At 49.4% G+C, this 23,590-nt stretch overlaps 1 protein-coding gene across 4 annotated transcripts in view; it reads left to right on the top strand.

The window, feature by feature from the left end:
- Nucleotides 1-23,590, top strand: part of MACROH2A1 (macroH2A.1 histone) — an 80,048-nt gene that overhangs the window by 3,903 nt on the left and 52,555 nt on the right. For all 4 annotated transcript variants that reach the window (XM_082651446.1, XM_082651444.1, XM_082651445.1 and 1 more), the window contains exon 2: nucleotides 6,320-6,524. In XM_082651446.1, coding sequence (XP_082507572.1) covers nucleotides 6,353-6,524 — 172 coding nt within the window. In that variant the 5' untranslated portion in view covers nucleotides 6,320-6,352. The remainder of the gene's footprint in view (nucleotides 1-6,319; nucleotides 6,525-23,590) is intronic.

The following is a 23,590-nucleotide window of genomic DNA, read 5'->3' as shown; positions in this document are numbered from 1 at the left end:
AGTGATAGTTATGTAGTATATCCACATGCCTCTGGGGACATGACAGCAACAACACCGTTAATCATTTGGTACGATAGAAGTAAACGGAAGAGAATGCAGTAAACAGGATTAGTGTCCTGCGCTTCAGAATTAAGTGTCTCAGGTTTGCCTTTGTGATTGGAGTTGATGGGAAGGTGACAAATGCATGTGGACACGTGGGCATTTATCCAGCTGCAGGGAATGGATGGGGCAGTCCCCGCTCTGTAACAGCGACTTGAGCGCTGATAGCTCAGATTGCTCCATCCTCAGGTGCTGGAGATAGGGCTGTCTGACTCGCAGCCCCCCAGCCGTTCTAATCAATATTTTGCTCAAGATCAATATGCACACATTCATTGCTTAGAAAATAAAAGACTTCACCATTGACCATTCCAATGGTTTTGTGAGCGTCCTGATTATTTAAGTTTTTTATGCTGCATCTTTTACAGAGGTCAGTGTCTTACAGATATGAGGAAGGTCAGTACTTTCCTCTGGTCTGTGTTACGGTGCCCATCTTATGGCAAGAAGAGAGACTGCTGGAGCCATAGGATGGTCAGGGAGTCACAAGGCCTCTGCAGGCTCCAGCCTCAGCCATCGGGGAAATTGCAGTGTTCCCTTCCTGGGAATCCCCAAGGTAGCTCCACAAGCTCCCTGAATTTTGAGGGTCTGGGCTCCCACACGAATGGTCCCAAAGAAGGTCCCGGACTGGTGTCTCACTTGCCACATCTCTGAGTCCTGTGGCCTTTGGAAATGCTGCCCTCATTTTGGTCAGGAGAACCCCATCCACTGTAACTAATCAGTCCCAACCCAGCCAGCATTTGAGGGCCTCTCAGGAACGTGGCTGGGTGGTAGGTTCTTAGAGATACAGTGGTGAGCAGAGCAGCCTGGTGCATGCGGTCAAGACAGACAAGGAAATAGGCAGTGGTGATACAGTGTAACACGTGCTAAGAGTGGGATAGTTGGCTTTAGAATGTTTATGTAAGTTGGATCCGGAGTGGCAATCATGTTGGAGGGAGGGGCTGGAAACTGCACTTGCCAAGCACTTTATATAAGACTGAGAAAAGCAGTTGAACATATTTCCGTGGTGGCTGAGGTGCATTATAAGGGATTTTTCGCTGGGCTCAGGGGCCACCGCAGGAGTGTCTACTGAGGAAACTGAGAGCGATTCAGCCTGGTGGAGCCCTCATTGCTGGAAACAGGGAGAGATGAGCTGGAGGTCAGCAGGACCTTGCGTGTAAAGCTAGAGTCTGGGCGTGGGGCTGCTCCACACTAGACTGGGACTGGGGGCCACATGGCACAGCCACTGCAGGAATGGGTCTCCATCGCCAGAGGACATGTTGGGACCACTAGGTAGGATTGCCCCAGACTGAGGGCTGGAGAGAGAGTTCCAGACTGAGCAAGTGGCATGTGCCGAAGGGTGGAAGTGGGAATGAAGGTGGTTTGCAGCGCACTTAGGAACCAGTAAGGGTGCCCTGTTGGTGAGGAATAGAACGGTGTGGTAGGGTGGCCGTTTCCCCTCCTGAACTCTGTTGCCCCTCCTCCTTGTTTTCGTGTCCATTTTATTCATGGAATCCTCACAGCCAGCCTTCTCCTTTGTCCTGTGCTTTGAGGACAGATCACATTGTCGCGGTCTCATCTCGATCGCTGGGGGGCTTGTCATCAAAGACCTGCTTCTCACTCAAGCCTGGCTCTTCCCTCTACAGCCCCCTCCACCAGTGTGTCTCTGTGTGAACTTTGGGTTTCTGCAAACACGGTTCATGTCTATTGTGAATGATTGATTGTTGGAGGAGTTGCAGAGATAAAGACCACAGAGATCCCTTCAGGACCAACCACAGAATTTTCGTTTCCTGGCCTGATAACAGTCAAAAAGACCGCCAAGCTAATGTTCAGTAACGAACAGATGCCAGGGTTGCCTGAAGACCTATCACTGTTTTCAAAGCCTGTGGGGCCCTCTACAGGGCTGAGGGCTTCTGGTTTGCTAACAGGGTGCCCCCCTGGTGGACGAGTCCAGGAAGGAAGGACACAGCTTTGTTAGTTCGATAAGGTATTATTGCTGTTTCTCCTGTGGGCAAGCTCAGTGCCCCGAAGAGAAGGTGAATGCAGAAGAAGCCACTTGCTCCATGACGTAGGACTGTCCGTCTCTCAGAAAAGGCTAGACACAGGACATGGGTCAAAGTAGGCTTTGACTGGTCGCTCAGACCCTGGTTTCAGGGTCAGCTTTCAAGTTGGTTTGTCAGGTTACAGAGACTGGCTGTTTCCTCTTTTCTTCGAGCACATAGCTGGAGGCCATTTCCCAATCTCTTGCAATTAGGTGTGGCCACGTGACCACATTCTAGTCGGTGGATCACAGTCAGGGGTGATGTGCCCCACTTCCAGGCCTGGCCTCTGAAAGCCCCCATGTGTTGTCCTCCATGGCCCTTTCCCTCCAGTAGTAAACCCTGAATTGTGCATTGAAGGGTGGGAGGAGTCTGGATCCACAAATCATCCTGCAGAGAAGCACCAGCCAGTCATGGAAGCCACTTTGGACTTTTCACAAGTGAGAAGTAAGCTGGGGGCGCTTATTTGTTTCAGCAGCTAACCTAGGACGCATAGGCTTTCAGTGGTGGGGCTGTGACTTGAATCAGGTCAGTCTGACTTTGGAATTCGAGTTATTAACCACAGTGCTCAACAGCCACTTCTGTCACAGCCACTCTCTCCCCCCATGTTGGTGCCTGGCCACAGCTGCCCCGCATCCCATAGACCTCTGGAGAGCAGGACGGACCCAGCGTGTTCGTAGATTGGTTGATCTGGAGATTGCACATCAGTTTCCAAATGACGTTTTAAAAACCACCACAGTTACTGGATGTCATGAGGCTGCATGGCTCAGTCAGAATTCTTTCAGAGCTGTGCCTGCAGCTTGGGGATTTATAGTTAGAAGTGCAGGAAGCACATGAGGAGGGGAGAGGAACAGAATCCCTTCAGGACAGGCCCCTTGGGGAGGGGATGAAAACTCGGGCTGCTCTATCAGAGAGGAGCCTGACTCCAAATAAGACGTGAAGATGTTCTTCTATCAGCAGAGTGACAGTGATGTTTAAGATCTTTCCTGGGACCTGGGGAGCTACAGATGAGTTGACTACAGCACCTGGCATGGAGTAGCTCCAGGTTGAGTCGAGCTGGGGAGGCAGGCACACAGATATGTGCCGGGGTATGTTCTGTGGGAACACAGAGCAGTGAGCAATTCCATGGTCAGGACCGAGGAGAGGGGTTGTGTGAGCATCAGTTCAGCAGGTTGGCAAGAGGACAAAGGGTGTTTCAGGCAGGGGAAGCAGCGTGTATAAAAACATTCTGGACACAGCTTCACAGGTCAGGAATTCAGGGGCAGCCTGGGACATCAGCCTGGGCAGGGTGGCAGGAAGCAGTGCTGCAGAAGTAGTTGAAGGATGCTGTTTGTGGCTGGCTCAGGGTGATGGGGAACCAGCAAAGTGGGCAGAGATCCTCTGGTGTCCATGGAGAGAGACTGGTGCTGGGGAGAACAGGTGAGAAATAGTGGGAGCTGAACCAAGGCAGGGAGGGCGAAGAGAAGGGAAGAGGCTTGAGAAGTTAGGGAAGCCTCCGTGGAACCTCATTAATGACTGGGAGCTGTGGTGGTGGGCAGAGAAACAGGGACAGGGTGACTCCCGCCTGGCAGCTTGATGCATGGTTTTGCCACTGCTGGGGCTGAGAAACCCAGGAGTTCACCTGCCTGTGTGACTTAACAAGTGAACCCTGCCGCAGGCAGTTAGAACAGAGCTCTGGGGCTCAGCAAACAGGTGTGCACTGGGTTAGGGACCTGGGAGTCACCAGCATGTCGACTAAGACTCTTGACTCAAGTCAGAGGGAAACCCCAGGAGCATTACTTTTGAAGAATAAGCGTGTCTAGGACCCATCAGATCCCTCAATGGTAGTGGCTCCTCTCTGGGACAGGAGATTGTCCCATTCCCACAAAGGCAGCCCCAAACATACCCAGACAGGTCCGCCTGTAGACAGAGCTGGAGTCTGTGCTCCAATAAGAACAGGCTTCTCCTTCTGGAAGGGGGGAAGCATTCAGATGTAAAAGCTGTTAGGCCAAAGGAATGGGGTTGGTCTGTGAAACACATTTGCATTAAAGCAGAAGACTGCTAGGAGCCCAGTTACAGCTTTTCCCTGCGAACACACATGCACACACGTGTACACATACCATTTCCTGCTCAGAGTGAGCATGGGCACCTGTTTGCAGGGAATGTTTTAAAATAGAGCTCATTACAGAAGAAATGGAGCCAACTAATTGTTTCAGAAAAACCAGACCCTTCTGGGACTCTCTTTAGCGCTCAGTGAACAGTTAAGACTTGGTGCCCCCCTTGACAGGGTGAAATACAGGGTTCTCATTACAGAGGCCTTGAGCCCCCTTAATTCTGGTGAGCCAGTCAGCACAGCTGCCCCAGAGTGTCCAGGAATTCTGCTCTCTACTGTTTTGGCCATCTCTCTGTCAGGCATGTGATCTGAGATGATCTTGGGGGTCATACTGATGTTAGGTATAGACCATGCATATCTTGAATGTAGGGTCGGGTGTCAGAGTAACAGGGACTCCTAACTTTGTGGCTTCCATGGTCATAGAGATATGGGCTGTGGCAGCTGGCGGGGCCCACACACCGTGGAGCCTGACCTCAGTTTATGAGAAGATGAGAGACCTGCCCATTTTATTCAGGGGTCTGAGCATCAGTGACTTCGAGGGAAGGCATGTCTGACGCCCCAGAACAGGCTGAGGGCTCTGCATAGCCCCTCTCCCAGCACCCTGCACTGGCCTTTCACAGTTACCATTTAAATGATTGTCGGGTTATTTATTGTTTCTCTTCCCCACCAGCTCTGGGAGAACAGGAACCACATCAGTCTCGTGCACTGCTGTCTCCATTCCCCAGCATAATTCCTGAAGTGAATGCATGAATGACTTGAATGCTCTTAGTGAACATTTGTGACCTTACTGTGTGGTGCTACACTAGGTATACAGTTGGGGGCAGCCGTCTGAGACCTTGCAGTGTGATGGGAGAGACGGCGGGGTGGGGCGGGGCCGTGTGCACGTCAGTGCTGTGGTGTGAAGCACATAGGAGCCCAGAGGATGGAGCACTCAGGGAGGGGTTGACAAAGGGCAGAAAAGAAGCATGAAGGGTAAAGGAGGTCCTGGCTAACAGGCACAGCCACGGTGGAGGAGGGAATTTGGGGACACTACCTGTGTTTGCGTTTAGACCTAAGGAAGCACAGGTAAAACTAGATGGGGGTGCCAGGCCTAGATTTCTAGGGCGTTTCGTGACAGTCCAGGGGTCCTGATTTTATCTTGGGAATTGTGGCAGCAGGGAAAGCTTTAAGACCTGGGCCATGGCGTATTCAGGTTTGTGTGTACGGAGATAGCCCAGCCAGTGGAGGGCAGGTAGATTAGAGTGTGGCCTGTGGTGAGAAGACCTTTTCAGGAGATGTTTGTGATCGTTTGGTTAAGATAGTGGTGACCTGGATCCAGGCACAGTCGGGGTGGAAAAGAGAGGACTCCACAGTAGGTGTTGAAGAGGGGGGATCCTTCGGACTGAGGGGCATTTTGGTTGGGGGGGGGGTGGGGGCCAAGGAAGGAAGAACTCTCCTCCCTCTTCTCTAAGGACAGGCCTGTCTAGCAGTCTGCAAGTGCTCAGAGGGCCTCTTAACTCCGGGGGCAGCCTGGGACATCAGCCTGGGCAGGGGTGGCAGGAAGCAGTGCTGCAGAAGTAGTTGAAGGTGCTGGCTGCCCACTGAACTCCTGTGAGCTGTTCTTGCCTCTCACAATAAAGGACCTTAAGGTAGAGGTACTGCTTTCATCAGAGAACCTAGGTATATGCCTTACATCTTCATTCTAGGGGCAGGTGACATAGTTTTCTTTTCTTTTATGAAGGCTTCAGCAAATTTATCAGCCCTGGTCTCAAGTGTATGAAAATACAATTATTAAACAAGCGTATAGATTGTAGCCAAGAAATCCCATTTTCTTTTACATCATGTGGCATAAAGGCGAGGCACTTAAGAGCAGTCATTGTCAGAGTAACGTTTATATGGAAGTGGCCGATAAAATTGATGTCATGGTATAAAACGGGAAAAGCGAAGCCGTTCTCTTTTCCAGGGCTGAAGCGCACCGGCAGAATGCAGAAACTGGGCTTGTGGGGCTCAGCGGCTGCAGGCAGTGGCATCTGCTGGCACAACCCATTTCTTCCAGGGGAAGAAGGCCAGAGGCATGGGGAAAGGGGAGATGCCCTGTCCCCAGTAATCCTGACCCATGTGTCTCTTGCCTCCACAGTGTGTTTACTGATCCATCTCCAGGGCCACCGCCATGTCCAGCCGGGGTGGGAAGAAGAAGTCCACCAAAACCTCCCGGTCCGCCAAGGCAGGAGTCATCTTCCCTGTGGGCCGGATGCTGCGGTACATCAAGAAAGGCCACCCCAAGTACAGGATCGGAGTGGGCGCGCCTGTGTACATGGCCGCCGTCCTGGAGTACCTGACAGGTGAGTGTGCCCAAGTCACTGCAGACACCACAGCTTTCCAAGGATTGGTAGGAGGACCTTGTTCATTTCTTTTATTTTGAAATTTTTCAAACCTACAGAAAAGTTACGAGAACAGTACAGTGAACATTTTTACCTAGATTCAACAGTTGTTAACATGTTGCCCCACTTGCTTTATCTCCCTCCACCCTGTGTATATATGTGTGTGTGTGTGCGCGCGCGCGCGCGTGTGTGTGTGTGTGTGTGCGTGTGTGCGTGCGCGCACGCACTTGGACGTTTCTGGAGAGCCCAGTCCAGTTGTTTTGCAGGATGTCCTTTAATCTGGGTTGGCCTAAGGCTTGGATTTAGGTTAAATGTTTTGGTAGGAGAATTCCGTAAGGGATGTTGAGTCCTTCTCTGGCATTGTGTCAGAAGGTACCTGCTGTGGGTTTGTCCTGTCATTAGTGATCTTTGCTTTAGTCATTCGATCAAGGTGGTATCTGTGCATTTCTGCACATTCTGGATCACAATCTGTCACCCATTGGCTTTAGCATTCCTTGATGATCTTACGTGGATCTGTTATCACTATGACGGTTATAAAATAGTGATTTTTCTATTTCGGTTATTTTTCCTACATTTGTTAGTCGGCATTCTTCTGTTAAGAAAAGGTTTCCTTCTGCCCTTCCCTGCTTTTTATTTTTTGTTCTATCAATGTTGGTTCACGGATTTTTAAAATTTAGTGTGTTATACACTATCATGTCATTACTCGTTATGATGGTCATTGTCTCAAATTTGACCTTCAAGCTGGTTTTTGTGTCCTTCTGCCCCCTCTCCATCCGTTTCTGTACATTTCCTTGCTTTGCAACATAATGAGATAGTCTCATCTCCCCCTGACCTTCCCCTGCCCTAGTCTTGGAATCAGCCATCCCTTCAGGGGCGTCCTTGGTCCTTTTCCCAGATATAATGTTATTGGTGGCTCCATGGAAACTGTGGGAGGCCAGCTGGGCAGGGATACCACCCCCCATTTTTAGTAAGGAGAAAACCAACCTCTGGGCATAAAAAAATTTGCCTAGGGTCACATATAACTAGGAAGTACTTGAGAAGGAATGCACATCCTGCTCTCCTTTTGTAATGCTTTTACCACTTTTTGCTTCCATACACCATCAGGGTAGGTGGCAGGCAGGGGCAGCTGCCTCCCTAGAGCCAGAAAGGAGAGACTCAACAAGACAGGGCGCCTCTTCCAAACGGAAGTGGTTAGGCAGTAGAAGAGCTGGGTCACTTCCTGCTATCCCAGGCCTCTCAATAAGACAACACCAAGGTTTCCCCCACAGAGAACACAGCCGTGAGGGTTATAGAGTTTTTTTGTGTTCTGTTAAAAGAGTCTAGGCGAAAAAAGTAATTGGGGTTATAGTTGTGAGGCCTTTGCACATATTTGGAACTTGGACCCTCTGCTTGTCAGAGACTCGTAGGTGGCATGGCTGGTAGCATGAAGTAGGCCTAATTCTTCTCACTATGTGGATGAGGAAACAGAGCCCAGAATTTATGTGTCACATCCAGGAAAACCATGTATAACACAGGCAGTCAGCCAGGGAGACCAGGGAAGACGTCACTAGATAGGACTCGGAGAACATTTTTAAGGTCTGGCCCGGCAGTTTACATGCTGTGTGACCCAGAGAGAGTCACTTAACCTCTCTGGACCCCAATTTCCTTACAAATCAAATGGAGACAGCAGTCCCTGCTTCACCAACTCCAGACTGCTATGAGAGGGGCTTTGTTTGAGTATAATGGGAAAGCTGACATGATGTGCAAACCCAGCCAGCTGGTGTTTCCTGGTTCCCGAATGCTATGATGCCCCCGGCACTGGAGTGACACTGGGGTGTTCATAGACACCTTCATTAGGTCAAGTACAATAGCAGGTTCATTTCTTCTGTCAAGCTTCCTCTTTTCAGTTAGCAGGGCGTGGGTGGGGGGATACCACTGCCCCATCATGTCTGAGGCAACTACTGTCTGTGCCGCACAGAAAATCTGTACGTCTTCCTCGTCTATGCCTGGCTGGCTCTGAAACTGAGTGCAGTGCTCATGAAGGCCAGGTCAGCTGGTCCGTTCTCATGGGAACGGACCTTGAGACCCTGCACCCTCCCCACCAACTGTGCCTGTCTCTGGCTGTCATAGGTGCAGTAGTGGTCCCAAAGAGGGGTGGGACAGGGCAGCCCAGCCCTAGAGCTGGCCAAGTCGCTCAAGGCAAATCCTTACTCTGGCGTTAGCCATGTTAACCCCTGTATATTAAAGAGTAATATATATTTTTAAATTTTACCAAGTGCTTCCAGCAGAGCTGTTAGCTGAATCTGAGCCATTTCCTCTGCCTATACGCAGTGCTGAGTCGTTATGTGACTGCTGCCCAGTGCCTGCCCCCGACTGGGTACCTGGTCTGTGTGATGGGCCTTGAGGGACGTCCTGAGCACTATACTCAATCACTGTTGGTGGTCACTTGTGTCTGGTTGCCTGATGGGACAGGAGCTGAGTTCTGGGGCCACATCCAGTGAAGCAGTGCTCCATTCCACCCATCAGGGCAGTGCTGCACACCCACCCTCACTGCTCTTAGGCGGTGATCTGCCCTGAGCCCCTCGGGCTGGGATGTGGGAGCACGTGGATATTGGGAAGTCCTGGGCATCTGCCTTCTCAGAACTTTGGTTTTGGTCCCTGAGAGAGAAGTAAAGGTGGACCAGCTCGCTCTCGCTCTTTGCTCTTGTTTCACTGAAGACCCTTTCCCACCCATTCCACATACTTACTGAGCACCTGCTGTGTGCCTGACCGTGCTAGGCTCTGTATGAGTGCACAGGAATGACTGGGGAAGAAATGGTCTCTGCTCTGTGGAGCTCTCACAGTCTAGTCTGGGAGACAGAACCAACCAACCCAGATGGTTACTGACTGTGCTGAGTGCTGTGGAGGCTGTAAACAGGACAGAGGGACCCAGGTGATGATGTGGCCCAGGAGGGCTTCGTTGAGGAGGAGACATCAGCTGAGACCTGGAGAAGGAGACGGTGCCAACCAGCCCTGCGAGGGCTGGGAAAGGGGCTCTGCCACCCACTCACCTGCGCACAGTGCACCTACTGGGTGCCAGCCTCTTCCCAGAGCTGGGAGAAGCCAGGAGAGCAACGCTCATGCAGCTTAGGGCCGAGTCAAGGATGTGACCCAGACATCATGCTCCAACACAAGGCATCTGAAGGAAGTACCACCCATTCCGCAGGTCCTCATTGAGAGCTACGGTGTGTCCGGTGCTGAGATATAAGCCAGAACAAGACCTCCCCCCAGCCCAAAGAGCTTTGTCCAGAGGCAGGTACAGGCAAGAAAAAGGCAGTGATGAGGTAGGACTGCATGTGCTGGGAGTAGGTTTCAGAAAACATTTCCTGGAGGATGCTTGTTAACCAGTTGACCAGAGCTGCCCTGCTTGTCCAGTTGTCACCTGAAGGGCCCTATGGAGGGATTGTTTTCTTCTCTTACAGGTGGCCTACACAATTGCAGGCATGGTGATGGGGTGCCTGCCACACAATGCTCTTTTGAGATGGCTGGGCCAGGCCTCCTCCTGTGAGAAGGCCCCGGTGGAGAGATGAGGAGGGGTCTGGATGCTCAGGAGTTGCGGAGCTAGCTGCAGGGCCCACCTAGGAACAGGTAGCTCTGGAGCAGGGAGCTGACGTCTCCTTGGTGGCCAGCCAGGGGCACCACTTGGGGTGCCACGATGTTCAGTAGAATCGGGTAGAGGCAGCAGAGGCAGGTGGTTAAGAGTGTGGACCTTGGTGTCAGAGCTGCCATTTCTTCGCTGTGGTCTTAGGCAGGTCACTCACATCCTCAAGCTGCAGTTTTATTATCTGTGAAATGGGGGTTACAGTCACTGTGTCATAGAGTTATTATGAGGTGGAAATGAGAGGATGCACGTGAAGTGCTTTTCTGTGCCTGCACAGTGTAGGTGCCCCAATGCTAACTGGTAGCGTAAAAGCAGAGGGAGGGGTCCCCAGTAATCCTGCTCTGGCTGCTGAGGTAACTGAGGGTTGCCCACTTCCTTTAGGGATGGCGATGGGGCTGTCACTGCCCACTCATGCGTGGTGTCCTTTCATCAGGCACCTGTAGAATATCTTGGCTGTTTCAGGCCTACTTGCTCTGGTTTATTTCAAGCTGCCATTTGACCCCTCCTCAAGCCTGAATCACCCTCAACACCAAGGTGCCCTGTTAACCAAACTCTTTTGTCTGGTATTGAAGGCCACTTCTGTCCTGAGCTCCTGGCACACTCATGAAAACCTTGAAGGGTTTTCTGGTTAGCTAGGAGCTGAGCATACCCAGCCCTGGGCCTGTGTTAGGCCAGAGCTGAGGCCAGATCAACATTAGAGCATCTGGACAGGCAGCAGCCCGGCAGGCCAGGGGCCATCAGAGCCCAGATAGATGATCTCCTGTGGAGAGCATGTCTTCGGGGGTGAGGGACCATGCTCACTCATGGAGTACTTCGTGGGTAAGTACTCATCCTTAGGGTCTGTTCAAGGCTGGGGTGGATGTGGGAGGAGGATGTGGCCTTGCGTCTTGCTGTGAAACTTGAAGCTGGCATCTGTTTCTCCTCTTGGGTGCAGAGCCCAATCATCTGCCGAACTTAAAAGGAAAAGGCAACATCTGGAACAAGCTTGAGTCTGGCGACCAGACAGCTCCTTCTGCACACCTCTCTGTGCCTGGCAGCCCTTCTGACTCTTCCCAGAGCTCCTCCTGAGGAATGTGATGCTGTTTGCTGGTCTTCTCAGTGCCCCAGGACAGTCCATTCTCAACTCTTTGGCCCTTGACCTTCCAGCGTAGGTGATGATAGTAGCCCCACCTCTTGGGGTTGCTTTGAAGATTGATATTGCATCTTAAGAATTTAGCCAGCATTCCTACCAAACACTCAATAAATGATGGATAAAAATAAGTATTATCATGGGGAGACAGAGGTAGTTTCTTTGAGGCATCATCTTGGTCCCCATACTACTGTGGTACTTTTTTCTTAAATGATATTTAAAGGGAACTTGAATTTAGTTCAGCTCAGAAAGCCTCTTTGGAGTTTCTTCGCTCTGCTCAGTACAGCACTGCTCTGTGCTGGAAGGTATAGGAGACATGAAATAAGGAACACGTGACATGGCTTTTGCCCTAGTGGAACTTCCATCGATGTTAGGGACACACAAGCCCACAAACCAGTAGGGGAATCGGGCAGGTCTAAGGGACAAGTTAGAAGCACTGGAGTCCTACAGTGGGGGTAGCAGGGGGAATGAGAAGTGTGTGGAAGAGCAAAAAGCAACCATGCTATGATTCGATGGATGCAAAGCACTCTGGGTCAGCATTGCTCAGACTGTGTTCAGCAGAACCGAGGTGTTTGGTGAAATTTAAGAGGTAGTCCACCAAAACATAAGGCTCTATGGGTGAAATTAGGAGGTGGCTAGATTCACACTCCGTCTTTTGAGATGGATATGTGAATACCTTTGTTGAGTTCCTGAGTAAAGGAACTGGTTTTAGTTTGGGTACCACCGAGAAGCTGCTCTCTTTACTGCAGGACTTTTCAGAGCCTTTAATATACTGGTGTCCCATGAATCCCCAAGGGAGGGAACTGTGATATGTAGTGGATCCCAGACTTTTATCAGAAAGCCTTTCAAGGAACACCTGTAAACACCTTGCGCCATACCGTGTGGGGACACTTATGGGTTAGGCCCATGAGAAATGAAGAGTGCCAACTGAAGAAACAAAGGTGAAGGCCACCATGAAGGATGCATTTTGGTCTGGCTCATGACATTGAGGCACAGAGCTTGGCTAATAGATAAGGAGACCTAGGTGTGCCTCCTCCATACAGGGCCCAACACATTAGAAGGTGCTTCAGCATTCACACAGGGAGGCTATGACTTGGGAAAGCTGTGCAGTTATTCTGCTAAGCTGAGCCACTCATGCATTGACCACTCTCCAGGGCTGTGGCAGTCACTAATATGCCAGACAAAAGTCCCTGCCCATGGGACTTACCCTGGAGGGAAGTGCCTTTGGAGGCACTCACCCAACGCCTGATGACATCTTTTTCTTTTTCTGGTCCAGAAACCCTGTTACATAGCCTGATCACACAGCTTATTGTGCCAACCTGCCTCCTAGGATGTAAGCCTGTTTGCAAAAATCAAATCTGTTCTCAGAGGATTTCTCCACAGTAAGGAGGATGGGAAGCCCTGGCTGCCAGCTCTCAAGACTGAATGTTGACACTTTGTAATAAGTGTAGACACCCCCCCCCCCCCGCTCCCCCAGGGGACCACCATGAGAGTTCTGCTGATTTGGATACCCCAGCTCTGGTCTGTTTAAATACCTACTGTTGTAGTATTATATTTCCACCTCTTATAGGATAAGGCCGTGGCTAGAATTATTTTTTCTGTCTTTTTTGGCTCTAATCTACAAAATGATGAAGATATCCAGACTTGCATATTCTTAACCCCCTACTCCTTTTCCATTTCCCCATGCCCTGTCCCTCACCATGCCCTGTGTTTCAGACCTCGGTCTTCCCTCTCCTGTTTCTCGTCAGTGACCAGGACCTCCACACTCTTCTAGCAGGCACCTGGCATCGCTCACAGCAGGCACTCCAGTCTGAAACTGCCTGCGGGTACTTCGCTAACCATGGGGAAGTTTACAGGGCCAGCTCCTGACCTGGGGAACGAACAGGGTTCACCCAGGGCACCCTTATGGCTGCTTTACAGACTGGATGAGTTAGCCCTTGTGCCTGACTGCATCCTGTAGTAAAACCCCGGGGAAAAGGGATGGTTGTTAAAAATACATCTTGCTCTCTGGTTTTGGCTAGTAAAGTGATCATCCTCATCCCAAATTTCAGCTTGTTTGATTTCTAATCTATAACTCAGGTCAGATGTTGCATATCCCTTTGGTGTTAGTCATTGTCTGCACTCCATCCCTGCCCCCATCTCTTGTAAGTATAGTAGGGAGAGGCCTCCTCTGTCAGCAGTGTGTCCTGTTACACAGATACTCATTTCAACAAACATCCATCCACTTAGCATTTCTGGCCTGGGAAAGAAAGGATCCGATAAGCTTGGAAGATTACGGTAGGCGGAGCCTGCAGTTGTCTCTGTCACTTACCTGGCCTCTTTACCACTTTTCTATCCGGAACAGCCAACTGTGTCCTGTACTCACACAGCTAAAAATAGGGCAGGGAGAAGAGGACAGGCCGGCTCCGTGATGCTCCGAGGCTCTCTGAATTCCTGTGTCTCTTGCTTGTTTGCATGACCACCCTACCTTAGACTTACACTTCAGGCCAGGACCCAGCTAACTCTTGCCAGTGACTTCATGCTTCCCTGGGGCTCCCAGAACCCCACAGCACTCACTGTTCTGTAAAGTCCTTCAGCTGAAAGGGAGGACTAGATTTTAATGAGCTAAAGGGTTGCGACTAGAAAAAAATTGGAAACACAGAAGTTGAAACTCCAGTGTTCTGGCAGCCTATATTTAAATGTATGTTCCCTTTTCCAGTTATGTGAGTAATTTATGTTTGAAAATTTAAGAAGGGAAAACTCGTTCATAATCCCACTGCCCAGAGATAGCTGCTGGCACTGAATGCCTTTTGTGTGTATGTGTACATGCATGAAAGGGAGTTAGATTTTAGTCTATTTGTTTTTATTAATATCTGCTATTGATGATCACTGTACATGATCATACGAAGCAAATCATGAAGTCATTAAGGGAGAGCTACATTGTCAGTCCTCCTCAGTCTCCCAGGAGGAATAGATGATTCCGTGGTGGATGAACATTCAAGGGGCGCTGGAAAAAAGCAGCTTTTTAGCACAGTGTTCCCTTGACATTTCCCTGATGACTTGTTGTAAGATGGCCAGCCTGTTAGCAGACCCAGGTGAGTCAGACCTCGGGGCTGAGGCCAGACATAGAAACCACTGAGGGGTGGAGTTTCCCCAGTGCTTCACTTCCCCATCCAAGGTGTGGAGGCGGCAGCACGGCTTGAGGACGTGCTTCTCCCAAGGCCACTTGAATCTGCTGCAGAGCTCAAAAACTGAACTTTTATCTGGTCCTTCATTCAGTTCTTCTAAAGAGGCCATGAGGTTGTCCAGGAGAGTGTTAAGTGTGGCCTGGGCCCCCTTCACAAAACAGTGGCCCCATGTCCCCTGTACTCCCAGCCCCGGGGGTTGGACCACATCACTTGGATCAGAGAAAGGAAAGGTCTCATTGCTTTCTTTTGCAAATATTTTCTCCTGCTCTGTGACTTCATATTCTCTCAACACTGTATTTCAAAGAGCAGAATGTTTTTTATTTTAAAAAAGTTTCAATTCTTTTTTTCATGTATTGTGCCGTTGATGTTGTATCTAAAAAATCATCACCAAACCTTGAAGTCATCTAAATTTCCTCCTGTGTTATCTTCTAGGAGTTTTATAGTTTTGGATTTTACATTTAGGTCTCTGCTCCATTTTGTGTTAATTTTTGCAGAGGGTGTTAGGTCTTTGTCTAGATTCAGTTTTTTGCATGTGGATGTCCAGTTGTTCCAGCACCATTTGTTGTAAACCTCTCTGCTTTCTTGAAGATAAGCCACGTTGCCTAGGAAACCTCAGTGGTTAAGGATTCTCATTGTTGCTTCATGATTTCCCTTTGAAGGGCTATATGCAGCTTTCATTTCTGTCATTGGGGTCAGCATATGCATAGCTGGGTTCCCACCAGAAGTCCTGTTTTTGCTTGGGCCAATGGGAAGGCACGAAGCACTACAAAACTGATTCTGGATTTAGGCAAGGAAAAATGTGTGACCCAGACTGTGCATGCCTCTTTCATTCAGACCTTCCATCTGGGCTCACTTTATACGTCCTTCAGAATTTCATTTAGTGAGGTCTTCTGGTCGTAAGCTTTCTCGGGCTCTGATTTTGAACATGTCTTTATCTCATCCATAAAGTTTTTAGCTGTTGTTTCTTCAGTGTCTCTATTCTAGTCTCTTTCTCCTTATGGAACACAAATTAAACATTCATTAGTGTTTTATCTAAGTTCCATATCTGTTCATCTCATTCGTATTTTTCATTTCTGTCTCTCTAGATTACTTTCTGGATAATTACTTCTGGTCTATCTTGTAGAACTATCTCCCAGTTTACTAATTCTCTCTTCAGCTGTGTCTTATCTGCTATTTAATTCAGTCACTGAATTTTTAATCTCAGTTGATATTTTTTACTCTGGAAGTTGTTTGGTTCTTTTGTGAATCTGCTTGGTCATTCTTTATAATATCTTGTTTTCTCTTCATTTTCACATTTTTCTTTAAATATATATTATACACAGTTCTCATATATTTTTCTGAATAATTATTTTTCCCCAGATTTATTAAGGAATAACTGACAAATATAATTGTATATATTTAAAGTGTACAGTGCGATGCCTTAACATAAATGAAATGATTACCCAGTTTATCTGAAGTCTTCATGAGTCTGTTTTTGCTGGATTTTCAGTCATTGTTCAGAAAGCCTACCTCTCTCCAAGGCTACAGAGGAATTCCCTCATGCTCTTGCTTAGTATTTTTATGGTTTAATTTTTTACATTTTTACTTTGACCCATTTGGAATTTATCCTGATATACAGCGTGGGAGAGGGATCAACTTAATTTTGTTCCAGGTGGTTACCCATCTGTCTCAACACAATTAATTGGATATTCCGTCTTTTCCCTGGTGATCTGAGATGCTGCTTTTACCATACATGAAATTTCTAGATATAATTAGGGCTACTTCTCGACTTTCTTTTCTGTTTCATTGGTATGTTTATCTAGTTATATACTTTATGTTTCTCATATCTGGTAGGTCTTTCCTGTCTTTTTATTTTTACACAAAGTAATTGTTTCCTTTAATAAGTAATACATACCAATGACAAAATTCATGTTCCCAAAGGACATACAGTGAGACATGCATTTCTCTCCCTACTCTTTCACACACCCAGTTCTCCTCTCAAGAGACAATCAGTGTTATCAGTTTCTTATATATGTTGTATATGTTTCTAAATATACTCTTCTCCCTTTTCATTTCAAAATAAATATAGTAAATGTAATGGGTGCATGTGATATGCAGAGACTGACATTTATATTTGAGCCCAAATCTGAGGGTGGTTGATCTGCCTCTAACCTGCCCCAACGTCGCTGGTTCCCTCAGCCAACCTTGAGTCCTGATTTGAGACTGAGAGGGACGGCCTGCCTGGATCCTGGGCCATCCTGGGGCTGCTTTCCCCCGGGATGACAGCTTTGTAGTTCACACGGCCTGCCATGGATCCTGAGTATTTGTTCTAATCCATAAAACCAGGACAGTGCCTTGGAGAACATCCCTGCACTTCCATCCTGCATCACCGCCTGAATGCTGCAGTGCTTGTTCACTGGTTTAGTAATTTATCTGTAATGACCTATTTGTGAAAGAGTTACCAAGCTCTGACCAGGTACAAGGTGCTGAGCTGGGTGCTGGGGGTCCGAAGAATCACTGTTGATTTCAGCAGATTTGTACTGAGTGTCTGTGATGGGTCAGACATCCCTGAGGACATATTAGTGACCCCCAAGGCTGGGACTATGCCTTCCCTCCCCCTCCCTCATCACTGTGTACTCAGCTGCTCAGCACATAGGTTTTTGTTGAAGGGTAAGAAGACTAGTTAGAGGAAGGATGAATTTCTGGAGGGGGGAATGTAGGTAATGTCAGATGCTGCCAGGAAATTGGTAAGGATGAGAGTTGAACTAGACCCCTGGATTTTTTTAATGATGCATAATTAGGATTAACACCAGGGCGTCGTGGACCAGACCTGCCTGAGGAGAGGCAAGTGGCAGGGCAACTGTTGGTGGCAAATAGGAAGGCACTGGGAGTGTTTCAAGAGTTGATCTCTCACTCCTGCCAGAAAAGGAGGTCTCCAGCTGCACCTCGAATAACAGAGGAAGCCAGGAGCTGCCCACCTGATTAAAGTAGCAGCGTCCCTGGAGAGGTGCTTGAGGTCCCCCTGGGTCCCCCGTGGATGACCATCAAGAATGGCTTTAAAAGAACTACTTACTTACTGAGAGGAGGAGGAAGTAGGTAAGAATTCTACAAATATCTCTTCTCTCAATATCTTCCTGTTAAAATATCAACAACTAATAAAATATATTTATAGCCCTCTTACCTTCTTTCCCTGCCTGAGGGCTTCTCTGTTTAGTCAACCCAGAATAAAATACCATGAGAGCAAAAAGCCACTTCTCAGAACTATAAATAAGTCCTAGCAAGGAGACAAACCCAAAGGATACTAACCACAGTCAGCCTCTCTCTCTCTCCCTCTTCCCACCACCCCCTCCAGTTCTGGTTGCCAAGAGGATGACACACACACTCCTCGGATTTGCCAGGCTGCTCAGCCAGCCTACAGCTCTGACCCTGCCTCCGCCTTCCCTCCCTCCTGCTCTCTTCCTTTATCTTCCACCCCACCTTCTTCCTTGTTAGACAAGTGCCCTCCGTCTAGTGGCCAGAAAACATGTGTTCCCTGGTACTTCAAGAGGCCTGTGGGGTCTACAGGGGGACATGTGTCGAATGGCCTTGATAGAAGACATTTACATATGTCCTCCGTATAGAAGGAGGCTCCTTCTCTGCCAGAGCCCACATTTCTTGCCTTCAGAACTGTGAGGACCATGTGGAAATCCAGGGCCTCTGGAAAAGGCTAATCTATCGGCTTCCTTTGCCGTTGATATCCTGATTGATGCTTCCTGTGGTAAAGGGTAACTGAGGTAGTCTTTGGTTAACATTTCTCTGTTGTCTCTGTAAATCTGGATATTGACCGCTGCAAGTCAATATCTGCTGTTCATTCAGAAAATGAAGGTCTTTAACTCCAGTAGCATTGTTTTCTTTGCTCTCCCACCTCTGCCCCAGGCCCTGGCAGTTTCCCTCACAGATTAAAATCGTGGCTTGTCAAAATGTGAGTTTTGGGGCACAGAGGGCAGTGCTTTGCACGCAGGCAAAGGCGGGACGGTTTAGAGAATAAAACGCCTGTCATACATTGAGCATTTACTATGTGCAAGGCATTGGCTAAGTGCTTTACATCTGGTAACTCACTGAATCCTCAAACCACCTATTTTGCTTAGGAGGAAATTGAGGCTCGAGGAGTTTAAATAACTTCTCCAAGGTCACTCAGCACAATAACTCATCTCTAGAAGAGCATTTCTGTAGGCTCTCAATGGAGCTGAAATCTTAGCAGTGAAAAGGGGAGCCCTGGGGCTTGGGATTACTCAGTGCACTTTGCATCTCCTCTGCCTTTAGTGGACATCTCAGGAGGATGGGATATGCCCAGGCCTCCATGGCTGGCTCCTGTCCTCCCCAGAGCAGCAGCCTGGCCGAGGAGGCAGATGTGGACTCAACGGGAGGAGCGGGCCCTGCGCAGTCACAGGTGATTGCCAAAGGGCACGTGGTGTGGGTGTGTCAGGTGGGAGACAGCCCTGTGGCCTGCTGTGGGCAAACAGGACAGGGGTCCCGCGGGATGGACCTGGAAGGATGAGTAGTCCCTGACAGGAAGGAGGTGCATGAGCTCAAGAGGGGTGATGGCCATTGGAGGGACGTGTGCTGGGCTATAGGGAAGGGGCAGTCTGTTCAGTGTGGGAGGTGCTGCCTGTAGCTGGACACAGAGGTCCTGGGGGAGAAGCACCAGACGGCCGCCCTGAGCAGAGCGGAGGGCAGTGCCCAGTCGGGTGTGGGGAGGCTGTAGCACTCAGCAGCGCTGAGGGTGGACTGAAGGGCCAAAGGGTTTTGCCCGATGTCCCTTCATTGTCCTCTTAGTGAAGGGGAGGTGGAATCCTGGGCAACAGAGCTTAGGCAAATCCTTAGACAAGTGGCCCTCAGCATTGGGAATTCGTTTGGGCAGACAGGGCTGGGCTAGTAAAGGTGACCCCAGGAGCGGCAGCCCCTTTCGGGGCCTCCCCTACTATGACACACTCATATCGCTCTAAAAACAGTCAGTTATGGAAGAACCTAAAGAGTCTTCATGTGGTCAGATCTTTTTTTCCAGAAGCAGGATTAAGCAGGCTGGGACAGATGTCAAGGCAGGAGGGTGCTTACGACATGCCGTTTGCCAAAACCAGTGGGGTGGCATATAGCATAGTTGCCATTTCTCATTTGTGCTGTGTTTTCAATTTACTTTTTACATTTTGAAAAGATAAATTGTGCACAAGATAAACTCAGACAGCGCCAAAAGGGTAGAAAAAAATGTCTCCCTCGGATATGGTCACCAATTCCACTCCCAGGAGGCAAAGCTGTGCCACATCTCCAGGAACACATGTCAGCGCGGGCTCAAGCGTGGGCGACAGGCATGGCTTCTGCCCCCCACAGGATGGCAGCCTACAAAAGCCCTGCTCTGCTCCTTGTTTCCCCTTTAAAAGTCCATCTGGGAAATGGCACCATGTCAGGGCTCTTTAAATGAGTTTCCTCTTTACATTACACTCTTCAAATCATTTCATGTCAGCAGACATCTCTTGATTGTTCACCCCTTCCTGAGATGAATTAAGAACAAATGGCTGTGATTTTCCATATCAAAACAAACATACATATTAACCATTTCCTTGTAAATTAATTTCGAGTCCTTGAAAGCAGTGAGCGGTGGGGAGAGGGCCCTGCCCGGCTGTCAGCCAGGCCCTGGGTCAGAGCAGGTTCCTCTGGCCTTCCCCAGCCACCTCGTCCTTCCGCCTTCCTTCTGGGGCCTTGACTTGTGCTGCCTCAGCAGCTGGCTTTGGTCCTGCCCTTGCCACGTTACCCCTGCTGAGTCAGACAAAAGCCCCAGACCCCATCCTTATGCAGAGGATGCCTGTGGGGCCACCCTGGGTGCTGCGTAATGTCAAGGCAAGTCTGGCAGCACCGAGGTTAAGCGGGTTCAAGTGCATTTTTCAAACATATGTAAACTGTTAAGTGTAACAGCAAAGGGTAAACTATCAGGGGAGGAAACGCCAGGTTTTCCATATTGCTTCTCTCCTCCTCCTCTTGGCTCTCACATACATCCCATCTATCCACCTAGCCAGCCAGCCAGCCAGTTATTTTGATAGAGGAAACTGAGGAAAAGAAAGTATAATTTCCTTCCCATAGAAATCAAGCCTGTTATACTCTGTTTTAAAAGATAAAGTGTGTGGCCGTAGCATCAGTATTTGGAGCTTTCGTTTACCAAGTGTTCTAAGCATGTCGTTTGGTAACTCATTAATCCTCACAAGCCTAGAGGTGACCTCAATTATCATCCCCTTTTATAGAATGAGAAACTGAGGCACAGGTGTGTCTTGGCAACTCTCACAGCTAAAGTGCAGGAGCTGTGATTCACACCCAGGCTGTTTGACAGCACGCCCCCGGCTTCAGCACGGTGCTGTTCGGGGCTGCTGCCTCCACTGAAGACAGACCTAGGAGGTGAGCTTACACAGAATCGCTAGAGACTTGGGGAAGGAAGAGCAAGGCTTTCCTGACGCACCAAGCTGGGTTGGCAGTTTAAATGAAGGTAATATTTGCCAAGAATCATAATCTCTTTTTTGTTAATCTGCATAATGCAAAATTACTAATTTTTTATTTTGAAATACCAAAAACAATTAGCTTACTTTAGAAACTCTCATATTGAGCTGTGTTTCTTTCTTACTGGGAGACTTTGTGGGATAGGTGGGAGACTGGACCAGATGCTGCCTCCTGGGCCCTTGGCTCATGGGCCCTGAGGAGGGGATCTGTCGTGTGGGCTTAACAGCAGTGGACAAGTTTGTATGAGACTCGGAACATCTGCAGAAAAGCAACAGAATGGTTCATTCTTACAAAATACCTTGTTTTCTGCACAGAACATACCACCTTCAATTACTGCCGTAGGTTTTATTTTCTCTGTGGAACCCCTGTTTCCTCGGAGGCCCCTGGGACAGGCAGACTAGAGAGCTTTGCTCTGGCCCACAGGCAAGACCCCGGTGCTCCAAGCTGACGGCTCAGTGGGCTTCAACCCCTGCCACTCATCTCCCGAAAAGGTGGGATGTGGGCCGGTGGATTCTGGGCTGCCGAGGGAATTGGAGGAAACTGTGGTGCAGTCAGGACGCAGGAAATGCTTAGCAGTCGCTCTCCGATTGGGGTTGATTGGGTTAAGGCCTTCCAGAATGGCGTAAAACGGTTCTGAACTCCATGAACTGCCGATGGCAGCCTGATGAATGGAAGGAAATACGATAAACAGATTCCTTGTCGTGCTGTCAGCTTTGTAGCAGATACCTGTTTTCTCCTTGGGATTACGTGAACATTTGCTTTCCTTTGATTTCTGGTTGTTCTTTTCAGTATTGCTTTTGTGAGAGGAGACGCTTCAAGCAGTTCTGTAGAAGCCCCCGACTCTTCCCTTTGCAAGGTCTGTGTTTAGCCTTTGGTGCGGCCTCCACACATCACCTGTTAGCTGTTAGGAGTCTAACTCTGCCAACCATGACTTCAGCTCCCTGAAGGGAGATAGAATGCTTCAGTACAACAGATAGGGCTCAGTTCAGGCGTTTGCGGGGGTGGGGGGAAGACTCTAAGCCTTTGGTCTCTTGGTGAACTTGGAAAGTAGACCTATCAGAGGTATTCATGTTCAGACAGCTGGGCTGTAGCTGAGAAGGCTGCCAAATAATGCTGTTACTCAAGGTTGTGGGAATTTTGTCAAGTGGCCTTAAAACAATCGCGTTCCCCGCGGCTGGGGAATGGTGGGCCCAGGGGTGCCTGCTGCTCTGAGGAGAGAATAAGGTCACGTCGCTGGGCCAGGCCTCTGCATATGATGGAGCCAGCGACTCACCGCTCGCCAGGGACCGGCCCTGGCCAGGAGTCGGAGCCAGAGACACTCCGGTGTTCTGCCAATTAGATCTTAAACAAAAAGATCTTAAAACAGGAAACTACCTCACAAGGTGGCCGGTGTAGCTCTTCATTCAACCTGTCCCCTTTGCAGTGTTTATAACTGGGGAACCTCACCGCACTGAGGGTCCTCCCCAGAGTGACCCCACGTGCTCTGAGCCCCACACCAGTCCCAGTGCTGGTCGGCGGTATCAAAATTAGACTGTCACTGGTCAGGAAGACTTGGCTTGAGGGGTGGAGGACCTGGTCAGGGGTTTGTTTCTTCTCCCCGTTACTGCTCTTTGCCAGGTTCCTCCCGTGGTTTCTTAACGGGTTCCATTTGTTTGGGTTACAGCCTCAGGGCTGTGGCTTCTGAACCTCCTTCCGAGGCAGGATCCAAGCATGGAGCTCTGGAAACCGTGGAGAAAAGAATTTGCGTCTGTCGATGTGCTGCTTTCCTGGTTCTTTTTCTCAGAATCCCTTTCCTCTTAAAACAGCCAGAGGCAAAAAAAATTTAGAGATGCACAAAGCCTTCCAAAATGCAAGATTAATCATGTGCAGGAAACCCTCCCTGGTAGGGAGGCACGGGCTGCATTCAAGTCGAGGCGGAGCTGAAGCTGGCTCCGGCCTAGCCCAGGAGGCGGCCCCCTTGCTGGTGGGGGTGACGGGCCCATCCCCGCGGGCAGTGGGTATAGTGGCAGGAACCCAGGCACAGCCCTGAGCCTAGGGCTTCCATGAATTTGCCCTTGCTATCATTTGCAAAGCCGAGGATCACTTACTAGGAAGGAAACTTAATCAGGAAATCACCTTTGGTGGCGTGTGCCCTGCCCCAATTCCTCGGCACTCACCACCCTCTCTCCTGCCCTCCCACAGACGTGCCCTGGAGAGCAGGTGGGAACTGATCCATCTTGTTGAGTTGCTGGCAGTTGGCACCTCTCCTCTCCCACTGCAGCAGGCAGCCCTCTCTCAGCCAGGAAAGCCCTTTATGATTGCCGTTTCTAACGCTGGACTGAGGACGAAGGGGGGTTGGTATTACTGAATACTTGGCAAGGGGCGAGTTCGTGCTCTGGGTTCCTACTTCTGTGCGCAGCGGGAGTGCGTCCTCCATCTTTCTGGGCTGTTGTCAGCTTCCCCAGCCCTCTGCCTGGGGCGGAGCGGCGAACACAGCTCATAAAAGGTGTGTCTCTGAGGTGCTCCCTCTTGTGTGTCCCTTGACCGAAGCCGTTGCGGTGGTAACTATCCAACTGGAAAACATGCAGGAGTAAACGGAAGATAAAGCTCTTGCGCAACCAGCCAAGATGGGAAT

This window comes from Grampus griseus (genome assembly GCF_964374135.1).
Source record: "Grampus griseus genome assembly, chromosome: 3".
NCBI lineage: Eukaryota > Metazoa > Chordata > Mammalia > Artiodactyla > Delphinidae > Grampus > Grampus griseus.
The sequence above is the reverse complement of the archived record's forward strand: the minus strand, read 5'-3'. Positions and strand labels throughout refer to the sequence as shown.